The sequence below is a fragment of the Manis pentadactyla genome, chromosome 1 (genome assembly GCF_030020395.1).
Source record: "Manis pentadactyla isolate mManPen7 chromosome 1, mManPen7.hap1, whole genome shotgun sequence".
In the NCBI taxonomy this organism is placed as follows: domain Eukaryota; kingdom Metazoa; phylum Chordata; class Mammalia; order Pholidota; family Manidae; genus Manis; species Manis pentadactyla.
The window spans coordinates 226,127,313-226,139,663 of record NC_080019.1 but is presented as its reverse complement, the minus strand read 5'-3'; the positions used below and the strand labels follow the sequence as shown (position 1 = coordinate 226,139,663).

The 12,351-nt window shown below is 43.6% G+C and overlaps 1 protein-coding gene across 17 annotated transcripts in view; it reads right to left on the bottom strand.

Moving 5' to 3' along the window:
- The window catches only part of CADPS (calcium dependent secretion activator), a 427,320-nt gene that overhangs the window by 148,749 nt on the left and 266,220 nt on the right, over window positions 1-12,351 (bottom strand). For all 17 annotated transcript variants that reach the window (XM_057507990.1, XM_057507963.1, XM_057507964.1 and 14 more), the window contains exons 10-11: window positions 5,995-6,103; window positions 87-299 (exon numbers count right to left, since the gene is read on the bottom strand). In XM_057507990.1, coding sequence (XP_057363973.1) covers window positions 87-299; window positions 5,995-6,103 — 322 coding nt within the window. The remainder of the gene's footprint in view (window positions 1-86; window positions 300-5,994; window positions 6,104-12,351) is intronic.

Sequence of the window (12,351 nt, the reverse complement as noted above, 5' to 3'; positions counted from 1 at the left end):
TAAAAGCAACTAGATTTTCTAATTCAACTTTGGAAGATTGACTTGACTCTACAGAGCTGTTTTTAACGAATGGCATATTTACTTACAAAATTGGGAGATGGGGGCATCCAGCTGAGGCACATTCCCTCCCTTGGCATTGAGTTTCTGAACTTGGGTTGGGGGCACAGGCTTGTGTGACTGTCCAGTGGCCCGATACATGGCTTGGACCCACAGGATGCGATCTTGTTCATCATCACTTGCAAATATCACGGTGTCGCCTTCTTTGACTGCATTGAAGAAGGCCCGGCCACCCTCCAAACCTAGAATAAAAAGGAATGAAAACTACTAAGCTGGACTGCAAGGTTCTCAGCAGGACTGAGACCAGAGAAAGGTGGCTTTTGCGTCTTTTCCTTGGGCTGGAGAATGAGGAGCAGTTTATCTGACTCTAGGATGGGAAGCCTGATAAAGCCTGATACCCATTTGGCCACAGAGTCAAGGCGTAATGTTAAAGATGCATTTTGAGCCTGGCTCTTGTCTCCATCTTTGTCCTGCTGGGGACAGAACTGTCAAGTAGGCTGCCTACTGGCTGAGTAAACATCTGCCAATAAACATACTATTATTTTTCTCATCTTTAAAGACAAAGAAAGAAACAACAAAACATTACCTTCTTTATCCATATTCTCTCCCTCACTGATGCCATCCTGTCTTAAATACCATGAATAGGCTTGGGATCACTGTATTTCTATCTCCAACATGACTTCTCCGCTGAACTGCAAACCTGAACTTCCAATGGCTTTCTTGACCTCTCCACATGGGTATCTGATAGACGCCCCAAGCTTATCACATCCAACACTGAGCTCCTGGTCTTTCCCCCAAACTCCTCTCTGGCTCAGCTAAGCTGAACTCATCACTCCAGTTGCTCAAGCCCTCAACCTTGGGTCCTTTCTGATTCTTTACTTTCTCTCCTACTCACTTCCAGTGGGATTCAGACTCCAGGACTAGAATTTGATCCTTTTTTACACCTCCAAGGCTTTCACGCTGAAGGTAGCCAGGTGCACATCTCACCTGGATTATTTTAATAGCCTCCCATCTGATCTGTTTGCCTCCACCTTCATTCTCTATAGTCAATTCTCAACATGGCAGCCAGAGAAATTGGTTTAGTAGGAGGTCATGCCACTCTTCTGCTCAAAACCTGACAGTGGCTCCTCATTTCACTCAGAGGAAAAGTCTAGTTCTGACAAGGCCTGAAAAGTCTGACATCAATTGTCCCTCCCTTACTTCTGTACTTGTCTCCTGGCACTCACATTCTCTCTCTAGTGCACACATACACACACTTCAAGGCAGCCACACCAGCCTCTCGCTGTACCTTGAATACCGCAGGTACATTCTCACCTCAGGACTTTTGCACTTGCTGCTTGCTGTGCCTAGAACCCTTTTCCTCCAGATATCTATATGATTCACATCTTCTCCTCCTTAATGTCTTTGCTCAAATGTCACATAATTGAGTGCTTCCCTGACTTCTACCTCACATTCTCCATCTCTCTTATCTTGCTTAATTTTTCCTCCATAGCTCTTTTCACCTTCAAAAAATGATCATTTACTTTCCTTCATGAGGACAGGGACATTTTGTCTGTTTTGTTTACTATTGTATCCCTGGTACCTAGAATAGTGCACAGCATATAGTAGGTGTTTGGCAAATACTTGTTGAATGAATGAATGAATGAATGAATGCTCTACAGACGTTTCTTCTTCCATAAGCAGTTCTCCAGGTTAAAATTTAGGGAGTTAGGTGGAAGCTTCCCTTTGGGCTCAGGCCAAAGATACAGCATGTCTGTCAGCATATTCCACAAGCCTCTACTTTGGGGTTACTGGATGCCCTCTGGCCAGAAATAAAGCTTCATAACTTCATCAAGTTTCTCAACATCCCCCCAAGTACTAGTTAAATATTAAGAGGAGCATGAGCAGGGTGATTAGCATCCCCACATTCCAACAAGACCCAGTTATTAAGCTGTTTGACATTTGACATTGGAAAGCTTTCTGGTGACACTAAGACTTCTCCATTGTGCTGGCAAGATTAAATCAGATGTGTATTCTACAAGCGTTGGGGTATATTCATAGTTTTGCACTTAGAATGGCCTAGGATTCTAGAACAATAAACAACCACTACTTTGGAGGGTCTAGTGATACAGCACTGTTAATAAAAGCTTTTTGGTGGTTATGATTATGAGAGACTATTTTTTTGCCTAATTTCTTATGGAGGGTTTTAAAATGTGTGATTTGGGTCGGATGACGTACAAGCTAGGGAGAGCTGATGAAGCTAATGGACGGCATGATAGGGAGGAAAGTTCTGGGGGGAAGGGAGGAAAAAAGAGCTTTGAGGGCTGCTTTGGGCCCTGAAGAGTAAGCACTAAGGTGCTGAAAGGAAGAGTCAGAAGGCCCTCTGATGTCAAGTCTCAGGCAACCTTTGGGGTGAGGGCTTTGATGCTGCCACTGAAGGCAGGCTAGACAGCACTAGGGGGGTCCCTTCCCCTGTCCCCCAACCCGTACTTCTCCCCCAGGGCCTGCAGCTGGGCATGGGATGCTGTGTTCTTAGAACTACTGTCAGAGAATCAGTTCATGAGGTTGCTTTGGAAAGCAGAGAGGCAGAGAAACAAAGGTGCTGAGAAGTTTTCAGGTTTTTATTTAATTGTTTCAAAAGCCCTAGGAAGTAAGTCTGATTATTCCCATTCTATAAATGAGGAAAACGAGTCACAGTGAAGGAGATAACTAGCCAATGAACACAAAGCGGAGCTGTAAGCATCAGAGTTGGGCTTCTAACCCCCGCTGTGTGGCTCCAGAGCTGATGGCTATAACTGCTGTGCTGCACTGCTGTGACGCGTGAACAGCATGGCCTGGCACGTGGTAACAGCTGTCTGAGGGTTAGCTGTTAGCGACGGATTGAAGCTAACTGTGGAGTGGTGACAGGGGACAAAGAGCATCTAAAGTGGCAGAAGCAATGGTGGAGAGCAACAGAGCTTCTCTAGGAAGCACGGAGACCAAGGACACACCCATGAGGGCAAAGAGAGAGCAGAGCATCCCAGCTGAAAGAAAGCCAGGGGAGGAGAGGGCAAAGTGAACACGGGCACGTGCTCCAAGGCAGCAGAGTCTTAGGCAAGGCAGCAGTTCCTGGGGAGTGTGCATTTGCAAAGTTCCGTGTATGATAGAGCCTGGGCTGTTCATGGAGAACATGGAGCTCTGCCCCCCAGGTGCTGCCCTGTTATGAGCAAGAGGACACAGCAGGGAATGGACTGAGGCCGCCCCGCTGGGAATGTTGGCCAGCTCCCTGGGGGCAGCAGGGCAATAGTTCCAGCGACCTCAGATAAATACTCTATTTGTAATGGTAAAGTTGTCTGAGATAGGATGTAGTGGTTTAAAATATGCCACAGCATTACTCTGCATGAATATTCTTTTATTTAAAGCCTCATTACTTCATCTAACAGGAACCGAGAGATTGTTGCATACTCTCCACACCAAACCCAGGGAAAGGTAAAGTGAAATTTTCATTTTTAGCTTAAATTGAGTAGCCTGCATGTAAAACTTACATATAATTATTTATCAGTTCCCCAAATTAACATTTCAAAGCCCCTAATGAGGTTGATTTAGCACTAAATGTGTGTGTCTGAGTGACCATTTGGTACAGGCTGGTACTAAGGCAAGGGCATTCATGGCTACAAGGCTACCCACCCATAAACACTCCACCAGTTGGTCCCACTGACAATCTGCGTGGTCAGGAGGGGGACAGATGGACTCAGAAGTCCTCCATTTGTACACTCACCTTTCAGGGAGAAGCTGAGGAGATTCCTACACCTCTGAGGCCAGTGGCTAAACCATGTATTACTTGGATCTCTAGCTGGTCAACTTTACTGTGAATGAAAATCCCCTACAGTGCTTGCTTATTTGTTTATTTACTTATTGCAATGAAGTCAATATATAATATTATGTTGGCTTCAGATGTACAACATAGTGACTCAAAAATTGTCTAGGTGCTTGCCACAGTAAGTGTACAGTGCTTATTTAAATACAAGGCTTCTGCCCTTTAAGAATCCTGGGAAGTTTTTAAGTTAGACTTTAAGAAATTCTGAGTTAGACTTTTCTTGTGACAATTGGGAGTATTTAAATTTCCATTTTCAATCAAACGTTACTCTGGAAATAAATAGGACTTGGCACATAGGAAGGCAGAGAAGAAGCTACTTATTATTCTCAAGAACATAATCAATTTACTTTCCATTTACATCTTTGGGAAAGGAATTCATAAATTATATCCTGTGGGATCCATGTGAAAAAGAAGAAAAGCTCTTATGATATATATGCAGTTACTCCTTTTGCATGTAGTCAGAACAGCTTCCTCCTTGTTCCTGCCCCTCTGCTATTGGAAGAGAATTCTGCTTTCATACGATAAAATAACAACTCTAGCTTTGCTATAACTGTACACATAGCTGTGTTTTCCTGCAAGTGCCAAAGGGTGGCATGGGCTAGAGCCCGAGTCCCAGCTCTTTTTCTTCTTTGCGAAGTGGGATAATCCTGATCCTATCTCCTTGGTAGGATTGCGGTGAGGTCCAAGTGCAATCACGCAGAGGAAAGGAGTGAACTGGTTTAAAAGGAATTACTATCACAGAAGGTATTGTTTTCCTTTTCATTTGGCCTATTAACCTCCCATGTTAAAATGCAGGTATAATGAAAGATGAAATCTATTTTCCAAAAGGAACTCAAGAGTTTGGGAAGAACGCAAATTACCACAGAACGTCCTGAAGGCTAGTGTCTGAATGTAGGAGCCATAGCCTTTCAATGAGATGTTGCATGAAATTGTTTCAAACTCGTAGTTTCTATTCAACGCGAAGAATTTCAAGGGAGAGCCTTTAATTCGTGCCTTATGTGGTCAACTCTGCACCATGCTCTGGCAGGATGTTAATTACCTATGCAAGTCCAAGGGCGGGAGCAGGTCCAAGTCACTCGGGGTTGGGATTCTGAATGTGATAATTTCCCTGAGCGGGCTGGGACTAATGCCTTCCCAGCCACACCTTTTCAGGTTAATAACTCATATTCTCTCAAACTCTGTTTTTCTTTTATGTGTATTTTGTTGCATGTGGAAGAGCAATATGGGAGTAGAAAAAAAGGTTTTGGGCCAAATAATGCAGTATGGTTGGAAATGCTTCCCTTGTGCAGATTTGGCATAAAAATAAACTTCTCCGGGAGAGGGCTGTTGGTGCTTGTTGTTCATTAATATGCTGAAATGATTTCGCACCCCCTGCCCCCAATTTTGAAGGTTCTTTGAGGCCGACTTTTATTCATTTTTTCTGGGAAAAAGATAAAATAGGTGGGGGGAGAAGTGTGAGGGGGCAGGATGAAGAACTTATGCAATGTAGAACTTATGAGAAATACTACTATTTGTGTGCTTCTCTTAGTTACATAAGGCTTAGGAGCTCAGCAGTCTATACTTGTGGATTGGTGTCTTCTTAGGAAAACATTTGGGGAGGGCTTTCTTTTCCAGTGCTATCAGCTAACCCTGAATTATATGCAGCAGATCTAACTGTACAGGGCAGACCCACTTAGACATGGGGACACAACACTTGCCAAGCCCACACATCACTGGTGGAAAAGAACACTCCTACACAGGTGCACACACACGCAGTCCTTGGGATACATACAGGGCTTCTTAGAGATTTCAGCATTCTAGGGTGGGGCACATATTTGATGTGGGTATAGCTGTGTCAAAGAAAAATATATTATGTTTCCTCTTTGGTTTTGCAGGGATCCCTTGAGTAAATAGAACCAAAGCCCTTGACTGGGATGGTATTTACTCAACCGGAATAGAAACTCCATAAGATCAGGGACTATGGCTGTTGTGGTTACTTGGGAAATCCTATGAACTTCACTTAGTGCCTAGCGTGGAGTAAATGCCCAGAAAATATTAGTTGATCATTGATTTGGGAAGGGGGGGTCATTTGTGGGTTCATGGCTTAGAGGGTGGGTGGGTACCTGGCTGGGGGTCAGTGTAATCCACAGTGTAGCCATCCAACTGTAGAAGCTCCTGAGGCTCTGCTTTTTTCTCCCGGTAACTGCACATGGCAAATGTGTACTGACTGACCTGAGAAAGAAAAGCACAGATGGTGAGACGGGTCCCCTAGAACCCATTTTTCCGGAAAAAACCCTCCCCATTTACCCATGTTCTTTTCCCTGAGGTCCTGCACTCAGGCAATAGGTTCAAATTGAGTTTTGCCACATCCTGGCTGTGTGACATTGAGCAAGTTACTTAGCCTCTCTGGTCCTCTGTTACCTCATTTGTAGATGGGCTAAATTTGAGAAACCACCTCCTCATGAACTTATTGTGAGGATTGCATGAGTACACATTAAGAAATGGACTTAGAATCTTTTTCTGGTGCTTTTAAGTGCTTGATAAAATTTAGCTATTATCATTATTGCTGTTGTTTTAATTGGGTTAAGCTACATGAAACTGCCATTTTGTAGGAGTTCAAAACAGGTTGAAAAGAAGCAGTTTTACAGGTTCTACCTAGTAGGACTATGGTCCTGGCTGAAACTGCCATGCTTGCAGACCCTTTTAATCAGAATTGAGGGACTTTTTTTTAGCGTTTTATTTTTTGCAGGCCAATTCTCAGCAACAGGCCATGCGTTTTGTTTCCCCTCTTTCCTCCTCCTACTAAAAGGGTGTTTTTAGTTGCTTTGAAAAGTCTTCCCTTTGTCTCAGACGAGCGCAGGAGTGACATGCTGTCATAAGCAATGAGTGCTCGATCGCTGGGTGCCAGTCACAGTAGAGCCATCCTCAGCCCCTGATGGCGCAGCCCTCACTACTGATGTGGGCATCCACGCCAGTGCCAGGCATGCTCTGCAGCTGCAGGCTGGCCTTCAGGACCCTGTCGCCACCGTACGCCCAGGCCCAGCATGGATACTTAGCATTTCTACATCTGGCTCAGATGCAAGGTGCCTGTGGAAGAGTGAGCATCCTTCGGGCTTTGGACTGAAAGCTTGTGGGCATATTTACCATGCACGGATGTGAAATGTCTTGGAGAAGGAGTGCCACATATCTCATCTCTAGGTTCCCTTTATTAAAAGACATTTTCTAAAGTGAAATTTGATCCTTGCTGGGGACATTTTTAGTTTTCTTCTCCATGGTGAGATTTGTCTTTTTTTTTTTTTATTTAAATGGCCATAAGAAATTGGCGCTCTCAGGTCTGTGGCCTGAAGGTCCCGGAGGTGCGAGAAAGGCGCAGTGGAAAACTGTTACCGATGGGCTTATCTATTGCTGCCCTCTGTTGGTTCTGCTGAAAACTTTCTTTATAATGCGTGTGGTTTGCAGAATCTACTCCTTATACTGCAAGGCCCTGAAGTCCATCAAGGGAAATAGGAGGCCAGATCACTAAGAGTACTGTTATAAGTGGACATGTATTATCCTTTGTAACAGCAAAACAACCAATAGCATTCCCTTCTCCTAAAAAGGAGGGTCAAGTGTGCAAGCTTCCTAAGTCTGAGTCCTCATCTGTTGCATCTTTTTATTGCAGGGGGATTAACTGAGCAATGAAGGGCCTTACACTCACTGAATATAAGTATTTATGTAAACAGTTCCCTTGCACTTGGCCTAGCAGTCTAATACAGGGTAGGTGAGTCTGTGTTTTTGCCTGCTAGATTTAAATCCTTTGAAGGCAGGCCTTGGGAGTCATACATCTTGGCTATATTCCACTCCTTATAAGCAAAATCTATTTGTGTAATGGGTATTCACTAAATCAATCTGATTGCTTTTAGAAAGCTGCATATATATAATCCAGACTTAAATTCCCTCTCACATTTACATATATTACTACAAGCACAGCACAAGGCCTTTTCAACTGGTTACTTGTCCCGTGGGTAACTGTTTCCCCATGCCTCCTGGCATGATGGTGATCACAGATATTCCTGGAGTCGTTCTGCAGGGATTTTTACCTCTTTCTGATAATGCAAGAGATGATGAACTTTGTTAATGTGATGATTAGCCAAAGAAATAGAGGGTTGCAGACACTCATTGAGATGAGAAACATCACAACAGAAGGGTGTTATTTCAAGATTCATGCATTTACTATTACTACACACTTCGAGTTTTTAATTTCTCCTCTTCTAGTTCAGGTGCTTGCTCCTTTGAGAGCTGCGTGCTGCTGCCCTCTTCTGGTAATGCTGCTGACCTTGTCCTGACCAGCCGGGCTAAATAAACTTGAGCTGGTTTATTAGGATTGCTTTAATTTGGGATTTGGCAACTTACTTTAGGAAGTAAAGGAGAGGACAGGAAATGATTTCTCTTTGAATAATCATAATTATTGCAAGTTTTGGGGGAACCTCAGTTTTTCTAGAGTGCTTGAACGGTGAGAGACAGCAAAGGTTTTGGATTTTTGTGAGCTTCCTGAAGACATTACTAAGTGAAAGCTATTCCCGATGAAGTGCATGTTAGTCACAGCAAAAGGCCTATTTAGACTGTATTTTGGTAAAAAGTTAATGAGATAGTGAGTACTGTTGTAATAATGGCATAGAAGAATCTGGAAGACATGTTAGAAGTTGGAGTTGGCCACCCTTACCAGAGACGCTGGCCTAGAACACCAGAAACAGAGAGATGGAGCCATCTCAAATGACCAGCAGACATTTGAAATTGCACTTTGGTGAAAGGGCTTAAAGGACTACAAATTTTTTTAATCTTTGGGATTTTCAGCTAGTATTCATTTCCCATGGGATCACAGAATGGGCTGTTGGTTCAGAGTTCAGTCTTCGAGGTTTCATTTTAAAGGTGGCTGGACCACTGATACAGAAGGAACCCCTAAGCTCATGTCCAACCCCTATTTAAACTAACAGAAGTTTAAAATAGTGTTTCTTAAAGAGCATTACAGTGTGTGTAGGGTTATAAACATGCAGATCCTATAAATTTATCAGATTAACAGAACCTCAGGTTAGGGTGGGTATCACAGGAATCCATACTTTTCATAGTTGTCCTAGCTTTTTCTGAATGCACATTAAAACTTGAGACCTACTGTTTAAACTTAAGGAACTGTCCAGAAATTTTCAGGTTGCCCCCGAAATTTCAATTATATTTAGCAACTGGAGTTCAGTTATGAGATAAGAGGGTCAGTCTTTCCTTGTCCTTGACTTTCCCCTCTCCTTCTTTCCACCACCTATAGACTACAATACTTGAATGCACACCTAATGATAGAATGCGTTTTGTCTAAATCCCCTATCCTTGCCTTTACTGTCATTCTTTGAGAATGACTCAGCTATTATTTTTACTGAGCCCTGGCCACTAGCCCTTGCCCAAAGTTCACATACAGACATTTTAGAAAAGTTTTTTTATTTATGGTAGTTTAATTAATTAGCTCATTCATTCATTTAACTGATACTTGGTATTATGTTTGGTGCTGGAAATATAAACATATACAAAACCAAATGATTCCTGCCCTCATGTCTAGTGGGAAGGTAGACATTAATCCCATTACCTCAGAAGGGTATAACTCTAATGGTGATAAGCATAAAGAGAGAGATACCTGGTACACTAGGAGCTTGGGGATTTAGTCTAGTTGAGCGCTTGGAAAAGGTTTTCATGGGGAAGCATTGACTGACTGAGCTGAGACCTGAGGATGGGAGAAAATTTTCATGATGTGAAGAACACAAGTCCTGGGACTACAGGTCATTTTTAACGTGACCTGGCTGTGAATGAAGGATCACCGAGTCTAAATCTTAGACTCTTGACTGGCGCTGACACAAGGGCTATTTGGTGGAATAGCAGGAAAGAAAGGTTTTGGAGGCTATACAGACCTGGGTTTAATTCTCAGATTCATTATTTTCCAGGTGTGTGACCCGAGGCAATCCAGTTAACTTGCGTGGGGGACTCAGTTTCATTATTTTAAATGGAGATGATGGTAACACCCGGGGGGGACATTTCTTATGTTTGCATTCAGAGCACTCATTTCCCTCTGGTAATCGAATCTTGATTTTCCTAGGGGAATCACCCTCTTCTCCGCTTTCAGCCCCTAGAGTCTGCATGGGCCTAAGCACATGTCTAGCTGAAGGTAGGGTGGGTGGGATATGTGACCCAATGTGACCCAGGCAGGGCCAATCAGCTGGGCAGGTCCTTGGCTGCAGTGATTGGTGCAGGGATGGGCACATGACCACACGGGGCTAATGAGAGCTCAGTCAGGGCCCCTGCTAGAACTACTGGGAACGAAGAGCTTTCTTTCCTCTGAGGCTGCTAAGCTTTCTAAACCCTGACCTGCCAGAGTCCACTGCATGGAGAGAGCTTGCTCGAGGGGGAGCCAGGTCAGAGGAGAGCCCAGTCAAGAGACGGTTTTGACAGACACACTGAATCATAATGGCTTCGGTTGAGCCCCAGACCTAGCCATGCCAGAAGACTATTAAATTGCTATTTTAATCAACTAACCAATACGATTCTTCCCCCTTTAAAACCGAAGTTAGTTTGGGTTGTTTGTCATTTACAACCAGAATATAAAAATAAATGTCCTTTAGCACAACTGTGAAATTGAATGGCAAAAATGAACATTCATTCAGAGTTATAAAATCACTCAAGTACTTATGTCTTCTAATTCATTTTTGCGGTTGACTTATTTTAATATTGTTTACTGGGTGACAACTGCTGTATTCCATGGCATCTTATATTACCTGACAATATTTTATCTCATTCAGATTTAGTGCTTTTTCTGAAAGCTGGAACAGGTTTTAGTCATATTATCTATAGGGAATCAGAAATAGGATATGGATTTAAGGACCACATTGTTTCTGTCTGAGGCAAGGTAATTGAGTTCTAGAACATGGTATACATAGAAATCTCTTTGGGGACCAGTCCTACCCGAGTGCCTGGAGTCACGGGAGGCATATGGAGTCAGAAGACCTATGTTGGGTTCCACGTGGGCTGCCAATTAGCCTCTGACCCTGGGCAGGTCAACCACACTGAGCCTTGGTTTCCTCTAATGTGAAATGGGGTAGGACTTGTCCTCTCTGTAGTACAGAAAGGTTGTCAAGACCAAAGAGACGAACACTTTGTAAACTCTAAAGAAACTATATAAATATAAGCAATTGATAGCATTATTAGAGGAACTACAGAATATTATGGTGGAGCTAGAAGGGGAAAAATGTCTCAAATACTTTGGCTGAAGACCAATGAAAAACTGATTTTAACCAGAAATTTGGGGGGCATAGAAGAAAAATATTTCAAGATTATAGAGGTGAGACTTTCTAGCCTGGTAGGATGATAAGCTGGCTGCTTCTGTCCCTCCCCCGATACACAGGCGGTGGGGAGCTCGCAGTGGAGTTCTATGGAAGTGGTACCTTTATCATTATCATTGGTTTCGTCACAGTTCCTAACAATGATAATCAATGTGCTTGGTCCTTACCACGGCCCCTGGCTTTAAAACGAGTTTACCAAGCAATTTCTTAAGTTAGGATGATGAGGACTCATTTCCCCTTAACCCTTGGGTTAGGGTTCACAGCCATGTTTTTAGGGAACAAATTGGAATATGAAGGAACGTAGCTGTAGGAGGCCACGTAATGTCATTTGCATATAACCAGCTGTTTAATTACTCTGATGCTCAGCTTCACGGAGACCGTCAACTCTGCGAGGGTATGGTCTACAGGGTATGGGAGCCTTCACTTTAAAAGGGACACTGTCCGCTGAGGTAGTGTTCTCCAAAGGTGGTCTCTGGACAACCTGCATCAGTATCTCCTGTTGTGCATGTAAAACAGATTCCTGGGCCTCATCCCAGACCCACTGCATCAGAGTCTTTTGGATGGTGCTTCACGGTCTGCATTTTAAGCAGTAGCTACTGCAGGTGATCTAGGGCCCTGCTTGCAGAATGCTGTCTGATTGTGTAGGAGGACCACTTAACGTCTCTGGCACAGAAACACCCTGCAACTGCCTCATTCCTGTCACAGGTGGTGGGGCAGTCTCCAGCCACTTCCATAATTTTAAACCCAAACCTTAAAAACAGGAATTGCTGCTTTGGTTCAACACCCCCCTGAGGTCTCTAGCTAATAGGAAATCCATTTACGATCTTTGTCTCTAGCTAGTAGGAAATCCATTTACAATCCATCTTTGGTTCCCCAAGGCAGGAGCACTAAGAGGAAATCTCAGGGAGATTTTAAACAATTCTGAGTTACAGACAAAAATGTAAACCCTGTGTGTGTGTGTATGTGTGTGTGTGTGTGTGTGTGTGTGTGTGTGTGTGTAGGGGTGTACGTGTGTGTGCACATGCATGCATACGTGTGTGAGAGAAAGGCAGGGGCAGGAGGGGAGATGGTTTTGAGGAGACAGGTATTGGATGTGCTCTGTTCCAGTGGCATTCACAATTGTTCTGG